The 22,889-nt window shown below is 43.5% G+C and overlaps 1 protein-coding gene across 1 annotated transcript; it reads left to right on the forward strand.

Annotated features, from left to right (window-relative positions):
• The first annotated feature begins 813 nt into the window (after positions 1-813).
• fgfr4 (fibroblast growth factor receptor 4) lies at positions 814-22,070 on the forward strand. The gene is made up of 21 exons (XM_079565946.1): positions 814-1,254; positions 5,611-5,823; positions 11,303-11,493; positions 12,277-12,427; positions 12,517-12,567; positions 12,696-12,965; positions 13,056-13,145; positions 13,259-13,425; positions 13,516-13,639; positions 14,105-14,295; positions 14,442-14,580; positions 14,737-14,927; positions 15,009-15,154; positions 16,516-16,637; positions 16,724-16,834; positions 17,759-17,949; positions 19,174-19,296; positions 19,373-19,443; positions 19,544-19,681; positions 19,838-19,943; positions 21,417-22,070. The coding sequence occupies exons 2-21, from the start codon at positions 5,724-5,726 to the stop codon at positions 21,591-21,593; spliced, it is 2,850 nt and encodes a 949-aa protein (XP_079422072.1). The 5' UTR covers positions 814-1,254; positions 5,611-5,723; the 3' UTR covers positions 21,594-22,070.
• The last annotated feature ends 819 nt before the right edge of the window (positions 22,071-22,889 follow it).

A 22,889-nucleotide genomic window follows, 5' to 3' on the forward strand; every position in this document is an offset into this window, starting at 1 on the left:
GATGTTACCACCAGGGTCTGATCGCCAAAACTAATATACATGTCAATAAATCTTCCTAATCACCGCTTTTGTCTGTTTGAGTCTATCCAGGTTGAATTATATGTACTGTATGTCCCCAATCTAATGCCCATGTTCAAACAGACCCTTGTGAAAATGTCTTCGAAAATTCAGCCAATAATGTGACAGATGGACTTCGGTGTGTTATTAGGACTCCACAATTATCTCATTTAGGAAAACTTGTATCCAATTGATATTCCTCTTTTTTTTTTAGCATTTGGCTATAATCATGCAATCCCAAGATGGTCACAACAACAACAATTATTAGGCCTATATGGTCATAATTTCTCACATAGGGTCAGATTTGGCCCCCATAAAGCCAGCTGTGCGTGTCTACAGAAGCTACAGGGGTCAGTTGTAATATTTTTTTTAAAGTTACATTTTCAAGAAATTATCATTGAAATGCTTTCATGAGTAACTTATTCTTCCGCTTCACAGAGCCGATCGAAAACAGCGTTCCAGCGGGACATGTGGCTGAGTGTCCGCGGCTCTTATCATAGAAAAGGGGGGTGGTGGTGGTGGGGGGGTCTCTGTGTCCCTCCCTCTGCTCCTCGTGCTCCTCTTCTCTCCCTCTTGCCCATTTCATTCCAGACCATTGTTGTCCGCGCAGCAGCGGCACTTAGGCAGCGTGTGCGTGGATTCCGTGCGCGCGCTCAGCGGTGTGTGCGTCGGCGTCATTCATTCCCTCTCTCCTTCTCTCTCTCTCTCTCTCCCTCTCTGCCGCTGCACGAGCTCTCCACTTACACACCAGCCTCGCGCAGCTCTGGAGCAGACTGTTTTGAGGACGTGCCGCGTAAAGGCGCACGGGACACCAGCGCTAGTGAAAGTCGCGCACGGCGATCTCCGGAGAGACTCATTCATTCCCGGGATCTTCTTGGCGAGTTCCCGAGCGCAGAAAGTGGATGTTTTTATAGTTCTGCAACATTGTTTTTTGCTATTGTTGTTCCGTGTTTTGGGGCAATACGAGCCCCGGACTTTGCCCCTTTTGCCTCCTGGTGCTCGTCTTCAATGGATCTATAACATTTCTCAAAGGAACTCGCATCGATTCAATTGGATAAGAAGCGATACATGAAATACAGAGACTTTTTTTGTTTTTGTTTGGTGTTGTTTTTTGTGACGGATACGAGCCAGGCCAGCCGGTACAAATGTGGACTTTAAGACCGAGGCGCGTGGACGCGGAGTAGCCCAAGGGACGAGGTGGGTGCGCGGGGTGCGAGTGAGTGGGGACAGCTGCTGCGCCCCGGGAGCTCCAGCTCTGATTAAACCTAAACAAAATGAGCTTTTCACACTTGGAACCGCTGCGTGTTGTTCTGGGACAGGCTCGTTGTCCCATTAAGTGGCAAGAGTCAGCGTCGGGGATCACTCACTCACGTCTCGAATCTAAGGCATTTACAATTTAGCCATTCAGCGCTTATTGACGTTCACTTTTTTTTTTTTGCCCACTCGCCACTGTGGTCTTCTTCAAAAGTTGCCATTCACTTAACGTAGCCCATTTCCCAGTGATTCAAGTTGGTACGACTATAATTTTTTTAGCTTATAAAAGAAGTTCATTGATGGTTTTGGTCATTGGCATCGTCAAAACCGCTAAGATTTCTGGGATTCCTGGTACATTCCATAACAATAGGTCATTCAAGATATTAAAATGAAAAATATTGCAGTTCAGTTATCGTTCACATAAATTCGGAATCGATTACAGATTAGTGTGGCTGGTAGTCAAGGAATTTGAGTTTTTGCTCATTTATTACAGGCTTTTCAATCAAACTCTGCAGCCGCAAACCTCTAAAATATAAAAGTGTAACAAAAACAGAACAGGATGGCATGTTTATTTTTATTTTGATGTAGACTTTACAATCAGATCCAGGTAATGTTTTACTACACTCAGCTGTCCAAAGGCTAAATGAAATGATTAGCCTACAAGCGAAAAACAAAAATATAGACCTTCCAGTGGCTAGTTGGCTTTGCGTCAAGCCCTGCCCCTTCTACCTTGTTATAAAATAGCCTACTTACTATCTTAATGCAGCTCCTTGTTCCTTTAAGTGAGCTTTTTATTATTCCACCAGTTAGTGCACCCTTCAGTCTCATTGTGGTTCGGTCCATGCAGTTGCAAGTCAAAAGTCCAGCCTTATTAGAAAACTCACCTGCTCAAATGTTTTATTATTGCTCACAAACTTCCATGGGATCTTATTTTAAGAGGTTGCTCGATCGCTTACCGGACGCGAAAGCCTGTTGGAAATGTCCACTTTTGATTTGTCGTTTAACTTCAGCCGTCTGTCAAAATAACACAGGTTTACCTCGTATTAATTGCTACATGCAGCGTTAGGCTCGGCTATTTAGTGAAGCAGATGGGTTAGTTTGTACAGAGGGGAGACAGGGGGGGGGGGGGGGAAGGAGGAGGAGGAGGGGTTTTTTTTGGGGAGGGGGGGCTAGAATGTAGCTCCTTGTATTGACTTGTCATTTGCATTGTAAACTAGAGCAGCCGCGCCACAGCCTTTTTTTTTTTTACATGTCAATTCCACATTGTGTTGGCCAGCTCCGGCCCGGGAGAGACGCACAGAGGTTGGGGTTAGACATTGGACTTCGTGCGCAGGACTGGACTCTGACCACGAATCCCACGAGGTCACAGCAACGGGAGAGGAAAAGCTGTCCAGGCAAATGGGCTGGATAGAAGTCCCGGTGAGAGCACTTGGTTCAGTCCGAGTTTGGTTAAGTTCTGGCTCACTCCATTCCGTCCTTGGTACTGGGTTAGTTCTTGGGTCAGTCCGGGCCACCTTTAGGATCTGGCAATTTGTTCCTGGCAGATTTGTTCTATAGCTCAATACTTGTTGTGTTGAATAACCAGTCGTTTTAGATTGATTAACTTTTCCCCCCAAAATGTCCACTTGTTGGATTACGATGGCACTATTTGTCGACATCGTTCTGGTCATCAACTTTGTCATGATGTAAACAGATAAAAAAGAGAGTAGCATTTTGCTTCATTCACGCAGTTTTGAGTAATCTGAGGTTGTTTCGTCGGCACCTCTCGACAGTTCTGCGCCCAAAGATGTGTTCGTCACGGTGCCATGGATTGACTGGCATGCCGTTAGCTGAATGTTTTATTTTTTGGCTGTTTTATAACGTGTCTTTCCCACTACTGCCTGCAGAGGGAGCTCCAGGCCAATTTGAAATCATGACCAGCCCGTTCTGTTACAAATTTCCGCATGTAGAGATTATTTACATTTTTAAAACGTACAATATCGTTGCCGCGGTTCCCAAAAGAATGTTTTTTAAGCCTCAGTTATGCAGGAGATGTTCACTCACCTGGGCTTCATAGGATCTGACTTTGTTGAAAAGCTTCAAACCCTGTCGTTTACACCTCTACAAACCTTTTCGTCACAATACTCGATACATTTCTGAAGTCGTTGAGGACTTTGCTAACTGGCGGCCCTCACTAATTTCTGAGCAGCATTTGTGGAGAGGATTCCGTTTGGGTATAGGACGTTTCCCGGCTTTAATTGGCAGAGAATAGGCCCATTCATTGGAGAGTTGTTCATTAAAAGTGCACCGCTGCTCCGAGCTGGCGCCTGCCTCTCGCCACATGTTGGTTTTTCCACGACGGGACCTCCCCAAAAAACACACGCGCACAAAACACAACGCTCCTCAGTCTCTCGGACCCTCGGCTACAAACGGGCCACTTTTCCAGCCGTAGGAAAGATCTCATTGTGAAAAGTCGAACTCGTTGGCTCCGTATTTTGTGCGTTTCAAAACCCTTGGGTGTGATATTGCCCTTTATCTGCTTCAGTCACATTTTAATAGCATTTTTCAAGTGCATGTTTGTTGGTTTCATTGGGCAGCTGATGTCAAGTAACTTCCCTCGAGATCGGATACGCGGTAGCCTGTCAGTGGTCGTCAAACAATTCTCACTCCATGTCCGTGCTGATGAAATACATTGTGCAAAACAGAAAGTTGAACAAGGAAGTGTAGTACTTGGGTTAGAATAAATAGAAAGAGCTGAATTTCCGAAAGTTATAAATCATGTCGGGCAAACAGTGTCAACTTCCAAAAGCACAAGCCTAGGATGGAAGTAAATCAGGAAAACAATAACTAAAACTGAGCTTTTGCACAGTTATAAGTTCCATGCACTTTTAATTTTAGGTTGAAGTATTAAAAATGTGTCGATCTCATGTGTCAAATGGAGGACTCCTGAGACACAGCCCTTAAGTCATAAACTCCGGGACATAAAAGAGCACGAAAAACCATTTTAGAAATATTTTATTTGTGCTGTAGTGGTTTGCAGGTCTCGTGCAGTAGTGTACAGCCCTGCCAGGAGAGAATTCTTTTCCACTTTCAGTGTTGTGCATGTCGTGATGTCGTCACATTCCGTAGTGAGCGGCAAAGTCTGTCTGAGTGACACTGTGGAGTTGTTATTTCAATCTGGAACGATATGGGCTCCATTTAGGATGAAACTGATGTATGTGTAAACCCTATTGACGGTAAAAGCAGCCTCATTCTACATTATATCATTAAACTATTGTGATATGGGGTGTCCAATGTATACACTGGGTACTGTTACCAATGCCTGAATGATACTTTTTCAATACCTATACTAAAATATATACATATATACATCAAGCAGATTAATATTATTAATTCATGCCTTTTCCTTCCATTGAATTTCTTTTACATTAAATCACTTATTTGAGGTGAAACAACCAAAAAACTTACTTCAACTACAAATGGGTAAAAAAAAAAACACTTTCCACTTAATTCCTACATTTTTCCCAATTTCCCCCCAATTTTTTCACCCTGCGTGTCACTCTTTTTTTATTTATTATAATTATTTTATGTATATTTATGTATTTTGTCAATTTTTTCTCCCCATTCCCAACCCAATTTTCCGATCCCTGATACCACACTAACTGTATCCAGCCCTATACTACCACCAGTTACTATTAGCGACCACTGAAATAAAGATTCAGATCCGATTGTGATTACTGCACAGTGTATTTCTCCATGGCCTGTGTTTAGCCACGTTGCCCACTAGGGGATGTCTGCTCCTAGGCGGCAGTGGAGTGTTTTGGTCCGAACAGCCTCCTAATGCACATTGTTCACGGCTCATTGAGGGCAGTTTGAGTTGAACGCTCACCTGAGCGCGTGTGGGACAGGTGAGATGGACGCCGTGTTCCCCCAGTGTGTGGTGATAGTAACTGCCATCTATACATCTGCCTGTTTGCTCTTGGTTTGTCTAATTTTGGGGTTAGTTGGCGACTCGGTTTGACCTGGTTCAGTCCTGGTTTTGGAGCAAGATGTTCTCAAATTGAAGTTCTTGCACTGGTTTCTTTGGTTTCTTTAGTTTCTGTGTGGGATTTAAGACTTTTCACCATTGAACTCGGAGAAACGGGTGTAGCCCTCTGAGCCTGTTCCTTTAAATGCATACCATGAGCTTCCAGGACTTATATCATCTCTGTGGGTTCTCTATCATTAACATATTCAAAGAAGAGATTTAGAAGCAGCCGGATATCCGTCCCTTCGTCTTAAACCTAAGCTCTAATTTTCCTCACCTCTTTTTCTGTGCAGGTCTTTTCCGAGGTCCATCCGATGCCAGTGTCAGGGCGGCGGTTCTGAGGCGGTCTCCAGCCTTGGGTCCAGTCCTGGTTTAAGTAGACTTTCGTCGGTGCTTCTCTAGAACCATGTCCGGACCAAACCTGATCCCAGTCCTGGTGTCGATCGTCCTCCCGTTCTGCCTCTTCTCCTCAGTGAGCTGCAGGGCCCTGGAGCACAAGTCCAAAGGTAAAAACTGTGGATTGAAAGTTAGTTAGATTTGAGTGTATTTTGAAGCAGACAAACAACAGAATATCCAGTTCCGTTTGGGTCGTTTTGCTTAAACTCTTAACCCCAGCTGTAACACATTTTCTCCCATTCGGCTTTACCCAAGTCTTAAAAGCTTCTAGAAAAAAGTGCTTAAACAGCGTCAAAAATGAGGTTGAAAGCGCAGCAAAAAAGCCACAGAAAAGTGACCGAAAAAGTGGCAAAAAATGCAAAAAAACAAGTCAAAAAAGCAACAACAGCAACAACTCAAGGAAAAAGATCAGTTTAGATCGCAAATCTAACCTCAATACTCGCAATAAGATCTTTTTTTCTCCTTCCAAAATCGCGATTCCCTTTGTGGTTTATGCATCTGCAGGATTTGCACATCAGGACATTGAGATTTAACCCGGCACTGTTTTAATTGTAAGAAGAAGTAAAAAAAAACGACTCAAACCTCTCAAAAGTTTCGTGTTTCTCGCTCAAAAAGGTCCGGAGACAGGCAGTCACCCTGCATGTTTTTTCTTTTTTTTTTGCACAAACGGTGACACTCAATGCGGTGCGAGTCGCTGATAGAGAGCTCCGATAGCCCCCACAGTGGGATCTATTCACCGGGCCGTTCCTCGCAGCCGCTGGGGGAAATGAGCCGTGCTTTTGGGGGGCAATTTTCTGTGCGATTGCTTCCTGCCGGGTGCGTTCAGTGAAAAGGGCAGGTCTGTGGGGTTCGAGCGGCGGTGAGAGGGACAAAAAACAACATAGTAGGTGAACTATACAGAAAAGAGATCCAAGTATTGATGCCTGTTGGGTCCAGAGAGAGTGGAGTGAAGTGACTTGGTTGCTTCAGATGATTATTTTCCCCCAATTTTTTTCAAATGAACTTGTACATTTGCATCTTCCACACCTTTTTGTTCAGTTTTCTTGTTCAAGATGCCAAATATTTTAGTATAGATACAGACGGCATCTCGTCATAGAAGGGGGCGGGGCTTCGCCGAGGGGGAAAATAGAATCTTTAGAGAAACACAATTTTTTACTCTTTTTTGCCATTTTCTGGTGGAATATGAACTTATTTATCTCATACAAATAGGTTCAAGTGTAAATCAGGCCCATATGGATATTTTCTCAGCAGATTGTTCAGTAGAAGTGAAAAAATGGCAGTTGTAGCTAGCGCTTGCTAACCGTTAGCATTAGCCCGATGCTAACATGTAGCATCAAGTTAGCATTCTCCGTTATTCATGCATTTATGGGATGTTTAACCACTTGGCTCCTCCCCATGTCTTTAGATCTTTATTTAGTAGAAACTATCTTCATATTTCAGCATTTGTTAAAGTAGTTTTGAATAATTAGAGAAAATATACATTTTTCTCCAAATTGTTTTCCCCCTTAACTGTTTTCAAAAATGCATCTCTGGGCGATTCCAGAGATGCCGTCTGTATCTATAGGTATCGGGAAAAGTATCATTCTGGTATCAGTATAGAAAACCAAGTATTGTTAAAGTACTGGTATCGGGAAAAATTGTTTAACCTTACCCAGCCCTAGTGGTCAATTTTGAGATGTTTGGTTAGTTTTCGCCCTTTAAAGTAAAAAATAAACATCTTGTAATCCAAAATAGGGTCATTTCCTTTGTGGAAGATACTAACCACGAAAGTCTGCAGGGGGATCTTCAGCCGATAGTGCACTACATTCAAATTAATATCTCTAAATTTATATCTTTTCGCCTGTAGTGTCTCGTCTTCATTTTTCAGTCCAGGCTTGGCTCAGTCCTGCTCTGAGCAAAGGTTTAGTCCTTATCCAGTCCAGATTAGACAATCCAGGACAGGTACAAAAGCAGACAATTAAAAAAATCACATGAGACAGTCCACGCGCACACACACACACACACACACACACACACACACACACACACACACACACACACACACACACACACACACACACGCACACGCACACGCACACGCACACACACACACGCACACGCACACACACACACACACAAAGCTCAGACATCATGTGACCAAAAAACAGCTACACTACAGTTCAGAGTTCAGGACTCGATCACAAACATGTACAACACAGCGTATGTTTAGCAAAGTTATAACGACAATGGTTGACACACGGATCAAGTTAGTTTCCTCCATTTAAACAGCGAGTTTAAAGTGATAGTCTGTAAGTTTGCAAAGTGAGGCAAGAGTGAAATTTTAAAGCAAACAATCAAATTCCTCCCCTCTTTAACCAGAAAGCTCTTCTCAGTTTGCAATACGAGAATTTTCCAAAGTAAGCTCCTCCCCCTGCCTCCTGATTGGACCTGACAGGCTGGTTCACAGGAAAAGCTCGTCTCATTGGTCAACGGGGCAGGATTCCAGACTCTGACTAGTTGCTGAGATCTGTGAAGTAGGGACTTTACATCAAAATGCAAGACCCGGTGCTCAATTTTGCACATTTTCTGACCTTTGTTACACATTTAGACTTCCAGACTATCACTTTAACTACCAAACCAGCTTGTAATATCGTTTGAAATCATTAGTTCGATGCTAAAAGTGACCCTGGTCCAATGCGCACTGAGCCCTGGTTCAGTCCCTGATTTCGTGGCCCCAGTTTCAGCTCCCTCTTATACACCTCCACGTCGCACAGTAGCGGCCTGTACCTCCCTGTACCTCCCGTTTTGAATGGAGGTTCATTTGCGAGAAGCGCTGACTGCGAGGATTCCTCCGCGGGACACGGTTTATAAATAGCGCGGAGCGTTGCCGTAGTTTTGGCCGCGCAGCCTTTGTTTGGTTTGTGTTGCGTTTGCCCTATCGCCTTTGGGTGACAATTCACACTCCGCCGCGGGTTCAATTCCAGGGCAGGCCACCCCAAGGTCTCCGCGAGTTCATCGGCGAAGGCACACAGAGGATACACCAGCTAAAAGACCGGATGGAAACGCTACGATAGGAGTTGTAGTAATAGCTCATTTATTCCAATATGACAACAAAATACAGCAAGAATTTCAAACCTGCCATTGTCTATAAAAGCCCAAAAGTCACTAATATCGGGCGTTTTTGTATCAGAAATGCTGAAGGAAAACTCACTAAACTCCACTATCTTTTGCGAGAGTGAAAAGGAGGTTGTTACTTGAATTTGAGGGATATTTAGATGCGAGATAAATCTTCCCTGAGGGCCTTGGCTCGGTCCCCGTCTGCGCTTGAGTATCTGAGGGCTGGAGGAGCCAGTTTAAAGGCAGCGCTACCGTTTGGAGTGCCGATGGAAAAGCCCCGGAGAGGAAAGGAAAGAAAGAGCGAACGCTATCAAAGAAAGGAGAGGCAGCTTCAAGGAGAAACGCCCGACTTTGAAGTGAGCTCGCCGGGAGGGAGAGGAGGGAGAAGGAGCGGGGCCGGAGGGACTTAAACTGGGAGTCGACTATCTTTGTGCATACGTTACTTTTGGGACAAACGAGACAAACAAGACAAGATTTTGCTGAGCGGTTTTGCACGTTTGCCTCACAGTAAGCTTAATGTGTGGAGTTTGCATGTTCTTCCCGCCAGAGGTGAGTCTAGACACTACAGGAGCCAAGGGCAAGAGGTAACGCCGGGGGCCCTGTGGACAAAAATGACAACAAATTCCATATGAAACTCAAAATGTCGCACCAAGGAGCAACTGTTCAAATATGAGTGTTCTCAAAAGTCATTCATTTGGGCTTTTATCGATAGTTAATCAGAAATATTGTGTATCACTACATTTACACAGTTTTGACCCAAACCCATCAGCAAGGTAGCCTGGCTAACACCAGACTAAAATCACAAGTGATATTTAGTCTGGGGACCACCAATTCATTTTCTCGTAGGAGAGGTGTGGTTTACGATCGTCCATAGTCGTTTATTGGGCGATACGAAAAAGAAAAAGAGTCTCTCATGCGTCTGCACGAGGCCACAGCCAATCGTATCATTGTATGAGATGACGTATGACGTACACGCTGTAAACTTTTGAGCTAAACTATTTAGAACAAGGTCTAAAGCTTGATCGAAAAATACCATTGTGTCTGCTGCTGTCATGTTGGATCCGTAAATAAAACATATTTATATCCGTAAATAAACTACAAGCTTCCGTATATCGAATAGCGCGTCATCGTCTCGCCGTCCCTCCTCGCTCTGTGATTGGTTTCCAAATCCATGCGAAAATTTCGGCCATGGTCCCCAGGCTGTTGTGCAGTTCGAAATGATTCGAGCGATTCAAGGTGCTCCTGACCAAGATTCTGGTACAGGACAGGGAGATGAGTTCCCCCCCCCCCCCCGGGTACTCCACTGTTGATGCCCACGGTTCCAGACACAGGTTGTCGCCCTGAGCACTGGGTGAAGGCTGAGTCAAAAGCACCGAAAAACATGAACACTCATTCAATTCGATACAATCATGAAGTAAGAATTTACGTCATTCCTACTTTTAGGTAGGACAGACATTTTGTTTTTATTGTCAACGTTAAGCAATGGAAAGTGCTGTGACAGCCGACTAACATTAAGAAATAAAGCGTATAGGCTTTGATGCATTTGGACATTGGGTTCACAATGATGGAGTATGGCGAACCAGAACTAAATTGTATAGCTTTTGAATGGGGGAAATCCTCAAAATGGCACTCGTGATATGTAATAGTCAAACTGCATGTTGAACTGCGATGCTTTGACATATTGCTTTGTAAAACCCGTAATATCATAACAACATAACGAGAAAACAGGACTTGGCAAAGAATAACTAAACCGCAAATCATCACCCAAGCATTTACTCCAGAACTAAAGTCGAGATTAAACCGGCTCCGGCGCTTTATTTCACCTAGATCTGTAACGGAAGGGCAGAATGCAGGGACTGATCCAGGTCCAAACCCTGGCGGGCATTCGTCTCCGCGTGAATCCCTCTGGAGCATTTCATGGAAGGAATGCGCCCCGGGTCTCTTTAAAGTCTGTTGTGATTAAATGGTTTTCAACGAGTCGTGCGGGCGTTTCCTGTCATGTCTCCAGAGATCGTAAATCTGTGCGTGCTCCCAAAATAATTACACGCCGAATGACACCCACGCGGCCTGTCGCTACAAGCAGCACCTCATCTGACTGCAGACAAATTCACTCGGCGGCCAAAGTCAACACGGGAGTACCGGGATTCGCTCAAAACAATGCTGCGTGCGCTGAATGAGCATTATTATTATGTTTTAGTGACGTTAGTTATTCAATTAAATGTAATAGGTGGTTGAGATTGCAGAATGTAATGATGTCTCTCTCTATTATAAGTAAAAGCTGCAATTATAATTGGATTTTAAACTTGGGACTGCAAGTGAAGACTGAATTAATTTACAAACACCACAATCTCATGCATTGCAGAATATGAGGTCTAAACTACAGGTGAACACTGCATGGAGTCAATATGTTCTAAATACATCAAACGCACTGCAAATGCTTTTAATATTGACAATATCTCACCATGTCTGCTCTTTGCCTCCATGTTTCTCCAGGTTTGCGGGTCACCAGGCCCCTCATCTTGCCCGGGTTCCCTGAGAATGGCACCGCGGTGGCGGGCGGACAGGCCAAGCTGCTCTGTAAGGTCCACCGGCCGGACAAAACCCAGGTGCAGTGGCTCAAAGCGGAGGCCAGCAGCAGCTTGGAGAAAAACCGGGGCGAACGCTTCCATCTTCGAGCTCTGACGGTGAGACAAACCTACAAAAGATTTGATTTTTAAAGCAGGGTTTGACCAGTGTAGACTTAATGGCTAATAGGCTAGCATCAAAGGCTACCTACACCTCAATGCTAGGTTAATAGATGATGCTAGGCTAATTGACATAGCCTTCCTAAAAAAAGGAAGGCTAATTCTTATTTACATTTTAAACTGTCCTTTATCAGGGATCCATTTCTGATTAGCCTAGCATTTTTTTGGTAGCAATTCAAAGCTAACTGATGCCGTGATAAAAGCAAGGCTAATGTATTTAAGCTATCCACACTTCAAAGCTAATTATTATTATTTACATTTTAAGCTGTCCTTTTTCAGAGATTTTTGAATGCTAGGATAGGCTACCATAGATTTCTGATTAGCCTAGCATTTCTGGTAGCAATGCTAAGCTAACTGATGCCGTGGCAAAAGCAAGGCTAATGCATTTAAGCTACCTACATTTCAAAACTAGGCTAATTATTTTTATTTATATTTTAAGCTCTCCTTTTTCAGGGATTTTTGAATGCTAGGCTAGGCCACCATAGATTTCTGATTAGCCTAGCATTTCTGGTAGCAATGCTAAGCTAACCGTGATAAAAGCAAGGCTAATTTTAAGTTGCCCCTTTCATTATTGTTCAATAGGGTTTTCACTTGAGTATATAGCCGGCGTGACCGTCACTAAGCAAATTTAGCATAGCCTTCAGAAACAGCTGTACACGAAAAACATTAAAAAGGAGTACAATGTCATTTATACTTTTAACCAAAAATGTGTTCTTCTTGTAGCCTTTACAGAATAATGGCTCTAAATTGTACTCACTACATCTGACGAACATCACGACGGAAGATGGCGGGGAGTACATCTGCTTGGCCCAAAGTGTCCACCAGGGGCAGACTGTTCAGGCCATGGAGTCCGCGTGGCTAAAAGTGCTGCCAGGTAAATCAGGCCTACCTTAACCTGTTTGTAATGTTTTTATTAATCTTTTTGGCCTATTTGTGGATAACTGTAAGATCTATTTTTATTAGGGACCATTGCCTCTAAAACAGTGGACCGGACAGTTGCCGAAACGTCTTCAGGTTAGTTTAAAATTTGAATATGCCTAATAAAAACAAAGTTGTACTATATTAGTTGTATTAACTAGTTGTAGTGGCTGTGGTGCAAGTGGTAGTGGATTAGTTGCAGTAATGTGTCCTCCTGTCCACAGACGTTCTGGAGGACCTGGTTGAGGACACCACGGAGCACCTGCTGTTGGAGCCGGGGAACGTGCTGAAGCTCCGGTGTGACCTCAGCTCTCGTCCCGGGATGGCCGTGTCCTGGTACAAAGACGGACAGAGGGTCTCGCCCACGCCCCGGGTCCAGATGAGAGGGACGTCCGTGGAGATCTCGGACGTCAACTACGACGACTCAGGGGTCTACGTGTGCGTCCTTCGAGGAACCAAGACGCCGCTGAGGAACTTCACCATCACTGTCACGGGTGAGGACCTGGTTTGGGCCTGGTTAAGTCCATTTCAGTCGTAGATTTATCAGTTCTGGTGTTGAGCCTTTGCGACATTTTCTCCCCCAGACGCTCTTGGCTCAGGTGACGATGACGAAGACAACGGTTTGGACGATACGTCAGCGGAAATCGAGAACGACCAAGTTTACATTTCACGAGGTACACTTGGACCCTATGCAGCACATAGTATTGCTACAGTTTTCTTCTCGTAGCTCTTCAAAATAGACCTTCCCATTCTGATCACAACTGCCACCTCCTCTGTATCTGAATAGGCCCGTACTGGACACACATGCAGCGAATGGAGAAACGCCTTTATGCCGTCCCTGCTGGTAACACCGTCAAGTTCAGATGCCCCGCCATGGGGAGCCCGATGCCCACGATACGCTGGCTTAAAAACGGCCGTGAATTCCGGGGAGAGCATCGCATCGGAGGCATTAAAGTAAGCAGGCGGTGGCATCACAACAAACAAGACAAAAATGGTGGTTTGTGAAGGTTTAAATTTTTGACTTTGTCTTCTTAAAATGTGTAGCTCAGACATCAGCACTGGAGTTTGGTGATGGAAAGCGTAGTTCCGTCTGATCGGGGAAACTACACCTGTGTCGTGGAGAACAAATATGGGTCGATAACGCACAGCTACGTCCTGGATGTTCTGGGTAAGCAACTAAAAGCTTTTACCACCTGACTTGACGGAAGCTACACAATAGAAAAGACCTGTCCCCATAGCTCATTGGTTTAGTCTTGGCTGAAACCTTGTTCACAGTTTATTTCTCCTGTTAGCACTGGTTTTAGCACTGGTTTAGAGCTGGTCAGCCCTCGTTCCCAGCTCTGGTACTGGTTTAGTCCTGTTTCATGTTGAAGAAGCATTCCACAGTGTAATCCCTTTAGACCCACCTCATTTCACTCATATGCCTCCTCTCTGTGATCACCTCTGAACTTTTGAACTGAAGTTAAACCCTTCAATCCTTCCAACCTCGTGTGTTTAGCTCAACCTGGTCCTGGTTTGGTCTCGGTTTGGACCTTCTCTAGACTTCTTTAGCTTTGTCTTTGTTTTGCTTTTGCTTAGCACTGGTCCCATTTCCCGCTGCTTTATTTTCCTGTTGTTGTTCTTCCTCCTCCAGAGCGTTCCCCGCACAGGCCCATCCTCCAGGCCGGTCTACCCGCGAACACCACCGCCATTGTGGGCCAGGACGTCCAGTTTTTCTGCAAAGTCTACAGCGACGCCCAGCCGCACATCCAGTGGCTCAAACACATCACCAAAAACGGCAGTCGCTATGGCCCGGACGGCATGCCCTACGTGCAAGTCATCAAGGTTAGACGGACGATGAAGCGAGTGCCAGAGTGGTACTGGCTTAGAACAATGTCTCAGAGTCTGAACGTCAATACGGCAACGAGCAAATGTCCAGTTAAGGCGTTGATTCATTTGTAAGTAACCATTCGTCTCTTTGCTCTGTTTAGACCGGCAGCTTGAACATGTCCGAAGTAGAGGTCCTCCATCTGGCTAAGGTCACGCTGGAGGACTCCGGGGAGTACACCTGTTTGGCGGGAAACTCCATCGGATTCGCTCACCAGTCTGCGTGGCTCACCGTACTATCAGGTAATCCATTTATTCGGATTGCTCTGTCCTGCTCCTATGAAAAAGACGCCTATACCTAGATTGAAAGCAATGTATATGACCTGCAATGGTTGATGCTCCTGGGTGTGTTCAAAATCCTGTTTATCCGGAAACAACCTGATCATTGTTTGTTTCCAGAGGAGGAAGCTAACGCGATGGAGGCGATGGAGACCAAATACACGGATATAATCATCTACGCGTGCGGCTTCGTGGCCCTCGTCATGGCGGCTGTCATTGTGGTGCTGTGCCGGATGCAGGTTCACCCCAGGCACGAGCCTTTCGACGCCCTGCCCGTCCAAAAACTGTCCAAGTTTCCTCTGCGCAGACAGGTAACTTGCAAAATCACAGGACTTTTCATTTCATCCGCATCAATCCAATCCTTACATATTTCTCTGCTCTTCTCTTCGCAGTATTCCGTGGACTCGAACTCGTCTGGAAAGTCTAGCGCCTCCTTGATGCGAGTGGCGCGCCTGTCCTCTAGCTGTTCTCCCATGTTGGCCGGGGTGATGGAGTTCGAGCTGCCCTATGATCCTGAGTGGGAGTTCCAGAGAGAGAAGTAAGTCCTGGTTTAGTCCTGGTTTTTGCCTTGGTTGGTGCCCCCCTCCCCCCAGACCTGAGTTTCTCTGCTCTGCCCCTGCAGACTTCAGGTCTGACGTGTCTTCCCTCTCTGCGCCTTTCCCTCTTTCCTTTCTCACTTGCCGCTGTGAGAACACTACATGACGCAAAAGTTTTGGCAGGATCTGAACTTAACTTTGCAGCGAATTTATAACGTTTGTACGAGACACATTACTCTTCTTTCTCATAGTTCTCATTGAATGTCAGCTGTGTTAATGAATACTGTACAATACCATTCACATCGGCCTCAGTGTGGTGCCCCTATTATATTCGAAATTCGAAAACTTTGCTCTTTTGTCCAAAACATTCCAGAGTAGTATTTTGCTTCATTCACACAGTTTTGAGTAATCCTGTTCGGTTTGGCTGTTTCTTTTTCAACTGCTGAAGTGCTCAGATCATTATTTCCTCGATTTTATTGGGTCATTGAAGGAACACAAAACATTTTTAAACCGCATTCTCAATCACAACCTGTTCTGCGCTCAAAGTGTGTTATTCACAACACCATGTATTTGCTAACACGCTGTTAGCTGATATCAGCTAGCAGCGTGTTAGCTTCTTGTCATTCCCACAACTGCCTGCAGGAGTTGCTCCATGCAAATTCGAAATACCAACTAGCGCAGTACCTCACTCCTTACTGGCTTTTGTTGACATTTACATGAATTTAAAGGTGCGTTATGCGACTTTTATGTGAAAAAGAGTTGATATTTGTGCGTATCCAGGATCAATTGCATGGAAGGTTTTCACTGCTGACAGGCTCTCACCAGAAAACCTACAAAACAATTGAGCCTGGCGTGTTGTAGAGACCACTGTGATGTAAAATAAAGGCGCCGTGTTAACCACTCATACAGCTGGGTCACTACAAGCTCAAATACGCACAAATCTCAACTTTTTTTTCATATCAAAAGTTGCATAATGCACCTTTAAAGAATCTTTGGAACCCTAATTATGTAGGATACATCTGCTTTAAGTTCACTTGAAAATATTTAGAAGCTGTTTGGTAATAAAACCTTTTGAGATTTCTACTTCCTTACAAAATAATATACATCTTACTTCTTTCACATTCAAATATATTCATAAACCTACATATACATTGCACCATAACCTTACATGAACTTTTTAGCCCTGGTCTGGTCCTTTGTAATTGTGTGTATTCTTCTCTACTTTTGTATAAACGGCAGCTTTCGTGTCCGTCCCCTGCGGTTTCACTTTTTCAAAACCACCGCAAAGCTGAAATTACAGCAGTGTTTGAGCCGTCTGCCCCACTGGATATTTTTAAACGCTTGTTTTCTCTCCTCTTTCTAGCCTGACTCTGGGCAAACCTCTGGGAGAAGGCTGTTTCGGGCAGGTGGTTCGAGCCGAGGCGTACGGCCTGAACAAGGAGCTGTCGGACAAGCCCACCACGGTCGCCGTCAAGATGCTCAAAGGTGAACAGGGAAAACTGATCCAGCAATTCGCATCGCCAATAGCAACAGCAAGACATGTTTAAACTGTTTTGAATGTTTCTTTGCAGACGACGCCACCGACAAGGACTTGGCCGACCTTATTTCCGAAATGGAGCTGATGAAAGTCATGGACAAACATAAAAACATCATAAACCTGTTGGGAGTCTGCACACAAGACGGTGAGATTGGTTTGAAATTGAAAATCCTTTTAAACAGATAGAAATAAAATAGTAAAAATACACTATTATACTAATACTAACTAATACTATTTGTCATATGTAAGCCTGATCGCGGGGATGAGTTTGTCGTCAGAGTGCAGCAATGTTTTAGCATTTTAGCATCAGTGCTACATAGGGCTTACTTTTTGTTTTGGTACCAATAGAGTTCGGGAATGTGACGTCATATCGCTAAGCATTATGGGATTAGCAGCAATTGTAAACTGATGGAGATTTTAAAAGTTAAAATACTGGAGTTATTGTTCACATTAAAACACTTGGACACCACAGTGTGTTCGATGTATTTACCAGCAGTAACTCAGCAGCTAATGGAGTTGTTCCACGGCTATTTTCTCCACTTTTTATACTGTTTTAAACTAATGTTAGTCAATGGAAATGTACGCTAACAGCTGCAAAGATGGCCGATCTCCATGGTAACTGTAGACTTTCCCGAACTCTATACTTGGTTTACGATGCTGATACCTGGACGATACTTTTTTCGATACCTATACTAAAATATTTGTCATCTAGAACCAGGAAACAGAACAATAAGGTGTGGAAGATATGCAATTTTTTTTACAATATCGAGGGAAAATTGTGTAAAAAAAAAGAAGAGATTTGGGGGAAATAGGTGATGAAAAATGATTAAAAATGATTAACTAGAAAAAAATGGACCAAAAATAAGAAAGATAAATGTGGGGGGGGAAAATTAGGCAATAATTGGGAAGATTTTTTTCGGGACCTGCTTTCGATACTTTCATTTTTTCCATACCAATACTGCCTATACATTTTTCCGATACCATACTAGTATCGTTTAACGGTTTCTGATTGCTCATATTGATTATACGCAGCAGATACCACTGTCTATAACACACTTGCCTCGCCCAGGCCCCCTGTACGTGCTGGTGGAGTACGCGTCCAAAGGCAGCCTCCGGGAGTACCTCCGAGCCAGGCGACCCCCCGGGATGGACTACACCTTTGACATCACCAAAGTGCCCGAGGAACAGCTCACATTTAAAGACCTGCTCTCCTGCGCCTACCAGGTGGCCCGCGGCATGGAGTACCTCGCCTCCAAACGGGTATGTGTCTCTAAAGCATTCACGATATTCAAAATGCTCTCGGAAAATAAATCTGCGTAACCAATATGTCACCAAACTACTTATGTCAACAATCAGCGTTTCACTTTGGTACATTCAAATAAGTTTAATCCTCAAATGTCAAAGTTATCCACTGGTTCATAAAAGTTTTACCACATCTTCTCCAGTTTGGCTTTACCCAAACCTTAAAGCTTCTTGAAAAGAGCGTAAATAATGAGACAAAAATGTGACAAAAACTCATTATAACATTAGACTCTCCATGCACATGGCTTCATGCGTACTTCCGATCATTATCCCAGCATGCATTGCCCTCCGTTGTCATAAATCTCACAACGCTCTGCTCCTGCGTGTAGCTTTGAATTTCGAGGGCTCTTTCTCTTCTCCAAGAATGCACCCTTCAGTCCCGAACCCTCCATTATGGTCCGCGCCGCAAATCCCAAAGTCTATTTCCAACAAAAACCAAAATAAACTTAATGACATCCATGCGTTTTCTCTGTGGGCTCACGCCGCCTGGCTCCGGTCCCCCCCCCCCCCCCCCAAACGGCTAAAAAACCTTCTATTTAAAGAAGCGGTAATTCTCTCAAAACGCCTCGCTCCTTTTGTTGACTTTTCATTTCTGTAGAATCGAGGCCGTGAATCTTTCAGAGCAGGGCTGTGTTTTAGGGCCAGAACCGCAGTCCATAGAAGTGTTTTCATAGACGCAGCAGAGCCATGAATGGTCAAGACGTTTCAGTCTTCCTCCCGTTAAGAAGCAGCGCGTCAAGTCAAATATGGCCAGACGTTTTCTAGCTTCCTGTTTGTTGAGACATGAAGAGTAAACTTGCCCTAGAAATGAATAACCAGTTTGTTGAATGTACAAGTTTGACTCATTTAAATACAAGTTGAAATTTGAAGCAACGTATTGTAGGTCAGTGATTCTCGAACTTTTCACACCAAGTTAAGTCTCGTAAAATCTTTGACCGTCCAAGTATATTCACCAGGGCGTAGATCAAGGTCAGATCTGGACTAAACCAGGTCGAAAATAAACTAAATTACAATAGCATAAATTACATTACATAAAACAAGACTAAAACTGAACTAGATTAGGGAAAGTCATGACTAAAACTGTGCAGCCCTAAAGCCAGCAATATCAAACGTGCTTCTAATATAGTAGTAGAGAATAGTGATAAGTAATTCATGATTTAATGTTGTGTGCTTTTCCTGCAGTGCATTCACAGAGATTTGGCGGCGAGAAACGTCTTGGTGACCGAAGACAACGTTATGAAGATCGCCGACTTCGGTTTGGCCCGAGGAGTTCACCAGATCGACTACTACAAGAAAACAACCAACGTAAGTTCAATAACAATATAAATTTGCAGATCCTCCCCACCAAAAAAAAAACCTGTATTAATTTCCTTATTTATAGGGTCGTTTGCCTGTGAAGTGGATGGCTCCGGAAGCTTTGTTCGACCGGGTCTACACTCACCAAAGCGACGTGTAAGTTCTTCTCCAAAATCTTAAATTGTCTCGAATTGCCGAGAGAGAAAATCCACTCAATCCAATCTAGCTTTTATTAATAGCATCTTCATACTTGCAGGTGGTCTTTTGGCGTGCTGATGTGGGAGATTTTCACCCTCGGAGGCTCGCCGTACCCTGGCATTCCCGTGGAAGAGCTTTTCAAACTGTTAAAGGAGGGACATCGCATGGACAAACCGTCGAACTGCACACACGAACTGTAAGCATCCGTTTGGAAGCCACAATGGGCCGGGTTCACCGTCTACAATTTGAGGAGGGCTTTGGCCAGTATAATTTATGGGATTGACAAAAAAGATATTTAACAAATTTAGCATTTATCTGAATAATCTTGATTAAATACCATTGTGGTTTGCAGGTACATGTTGATGCGCGAGTGCTGGCATGCCGTTCCAACGCAACGGCCGACTTTTAAACAGCTGGTGGAGGAGCTCGACCGAACGCTGCTGTCGATCTCTGACGAGGTACGTTTCCAGCTTTACAAGTTATTTTTTATTCAATTCATTTGGATTAAAATGTATTTTTTTAATACAAGCTACAAGTGCAATGTCTAAGAATCATCAGTAAACAGGCTGCATTCTAGAACTTTCTTAGAACGTGATGACGTCATTTCAAATAGGCAATAAAATATTAAATTTTCATCAAAACGAAGGACATAAAAGGATAAACTCTATAGGGAGGATGTTTGCATATTTCCATGTCAATGGCAGCGACTTTCCCGTCCACGGTGGTCAAAACTGAGGGACGACTTTCTACTCATAAACGATTTGTACATCATATAAACATACAGGGGGGGTTTCGAGGTCTTCCCCCGGGAAACTTTTAAAGGAGTGACAATATTTTAGCATTTACATGTACATGTGTTTAGATCACATTAATTGAGAAAAGAGAAGCAACACACACCAAAAGTTCCAAAAAGCAGCATCGCACACACAGGTTGCCAATGTCCAAGATATATTTATTCAATCGATAACATTTCACCAGAGCCTACTTCAGATCATTTAATCAACATTAAAGGGACTATACGGAGTTAAAAAATGTTTGATTCTAACTGAAACTTTAAAAATGTATGTATTTTTGTATGTATTTTCCTCCCCCTACATGTTCCAACAATGTCCTATGGTGTAGAATGAGCCCAGACATATCCACCACAACTGCCTCTAAAATCCTGCACTGTCACTCAGAAAGGTGTTACTTCGGGTTCAAATTGCCGTCATGCACGAGCTTAATATAGAAGCTGCAGTTATACGTATAACCTGAGGTGGCAGTAGTGAGTATAAAATGGCTAACTTGCATCCAGCCCCTTTAATGAACCTCCAACTACGTCAAAACATGGTCACTGTCTCAATTTCTAAACGAAAAACTCTTCAGCTTCCAATGGCGTCCCATGAACGCGACCTATTAGTAAAGCAGAGAGGGGCAACTATTAAACTACCACCTCACAATATGCTCCATCACGCAATTTGGTCCCTTATATGTGAGGGAAATTGGAAAGGAAAATAAAACGACGACTGTGTTTTGGTCCTAACGAGACTTTAAAAAATGTCGCTAAACGCAGTGACTTGTATGACGCTCACCCCGTTCTGAAGCTAATGGAACATTTCTTTAAAAAAAGCCGAAGCTCTCCATCTTCATATGTTTGCCAGGGAAATGTGCAGCCCAGATGTCAAAACAGTGTAAATTAGATCGCACAGGAGGGCTAGTAAACTGGAGCAAATAAAGCATTTTAGTGAGCGGAGACTCAGTGGCCAAACGCACAGCGCTCGAAGGCAGGTTTTACATCGCATTTCAAGATGATTGTTTCAACTGCTTGGAGACTGGCTTTGCTGGATTGGTTCGGCTTGGTTAAACTTGACATTAGCGTATCAGGCATTAGAAATGTTATTAGAAAACAATTAACGTGTGTCGTAATTACACTTGTGTTTTTTCCTCCTCAGTACTTGGACCTGTCGACGCCGTTCGAGCAGTACTCCCCTTCGTGCGAGGACACTTCCAGCTCCTGCTCCTCCGACAACGACTCCGTTTTCACCCACGACGCCCTGTCCACGGACCCCTGCCTCCTGGCCTATCACGACGTGCCTCCGCGGACCCAGGCCAAGGCGGCGCGAAGATAAAACTCCGAATCGGCAGACGTTCGATCGCAAGAGGCCTTTTTACGACACGATATTGCATTGAAAAGTACGCACGAGTTGACAAGGTTAGCATCGTTAGCGTTAGCATTTGGAAGACATGCAAAAGACCCATTGACACTCTTTCAACAAAAAAAAAAACGTATTTAGCTACTTTTGTATTTGTAATTTGCTGGTATTATTTATTTAGAAGATGTCGCTAATCGGACCAAACGCAATGGTGCTTCTTGCTAGCCGCGAATTCTCCAAATGCTAACTAGCTAACATAGCAATTAGCTTCTTTTAGCCTTTCTTTTAGCCTGTTATGGTCAACTCCTGTTTACTTCCAATGCTACGGACATTTGCCAAAGGACCTAATTGTTTTGGGACCACATTTTTGGAACCATACTCCCGGACCATCGGCTGCAGCACTGAATTGATGGGAATCACAAACTCTTTTGTCGATTTTACTCAAAAAGACGTTTTTTTGGACAACAATGTCAGGAGAAAAGAAACACTGCAAAGTAAACGCAGCACTATGAGCCCGCCGGAGGAGCAGAAGAGGACGCCGTTGTGACAGATGTTTTAAAGAGACATTTTTTAACCTAAATAAAGATTTATTTTGTTAAAAAGAAAGTGATGTTAATTATAAATCTCTATATAAGATTATTTTACTGTTGTTTATTTAAGAAGAGTCTGTATAAACTCAGGAGTTCTGTGTTGAAGTTGCTGTAGGCGGCCAAGTGCCTGATGATTTCCTGTGAATATTATAGAATATTAAAGTAATAAACTATTGTACATATCTTTAAATAACACCGTGGTATGTTCACATTTATTTCACAGGGCGAGACACTGCAGGCGAATAGGGAACATTTTTTAATTTACAGATATCAATTTGAAACTTTTGCTGTCGATCACTGGCATAAATGTGAGAAAAAAATACATTGCAAGTTTTCTGTCATTTTATCTTTTCATTTAAGAACAAGGTGTTTTGTGCCTAAAAATGCCCCAAATTTCGCATCTTTTCGGCGACGAAATCTGAATAATGGATAGAGCTACATTCAAACTTATGGTTTCATTTTATTGATAAATGAGTTGCCAAGACTTTCTCAGAGGGGATTTTGGATTTCTTTTTTAGTTTTAAAATAAGCTGTTTTTTAGTGGAAAAATGTGGAAAAATTTAATTTTCGCCTTATTTTTTGACATTCAAAACTCAATAAATGGGACTTAGGGATTAAATAATAAAAAATCCCTCTGAAAAAATCTTCCAAATATTGTTCAGTCCAAGGCTGGAAAATGTGA

This window comes from Gobius niger (genome assembly GCF_951799975.1).
Source record: "Gobius niger genome assembly, chromosome: 11".
In the NCBI taxonomy this organism is placed as follows: Eukaryota; Metazoa; Chordata; class Actinopteri; order Gobiiformes; family Gobiidae; genus Gobius; species Gobius niger.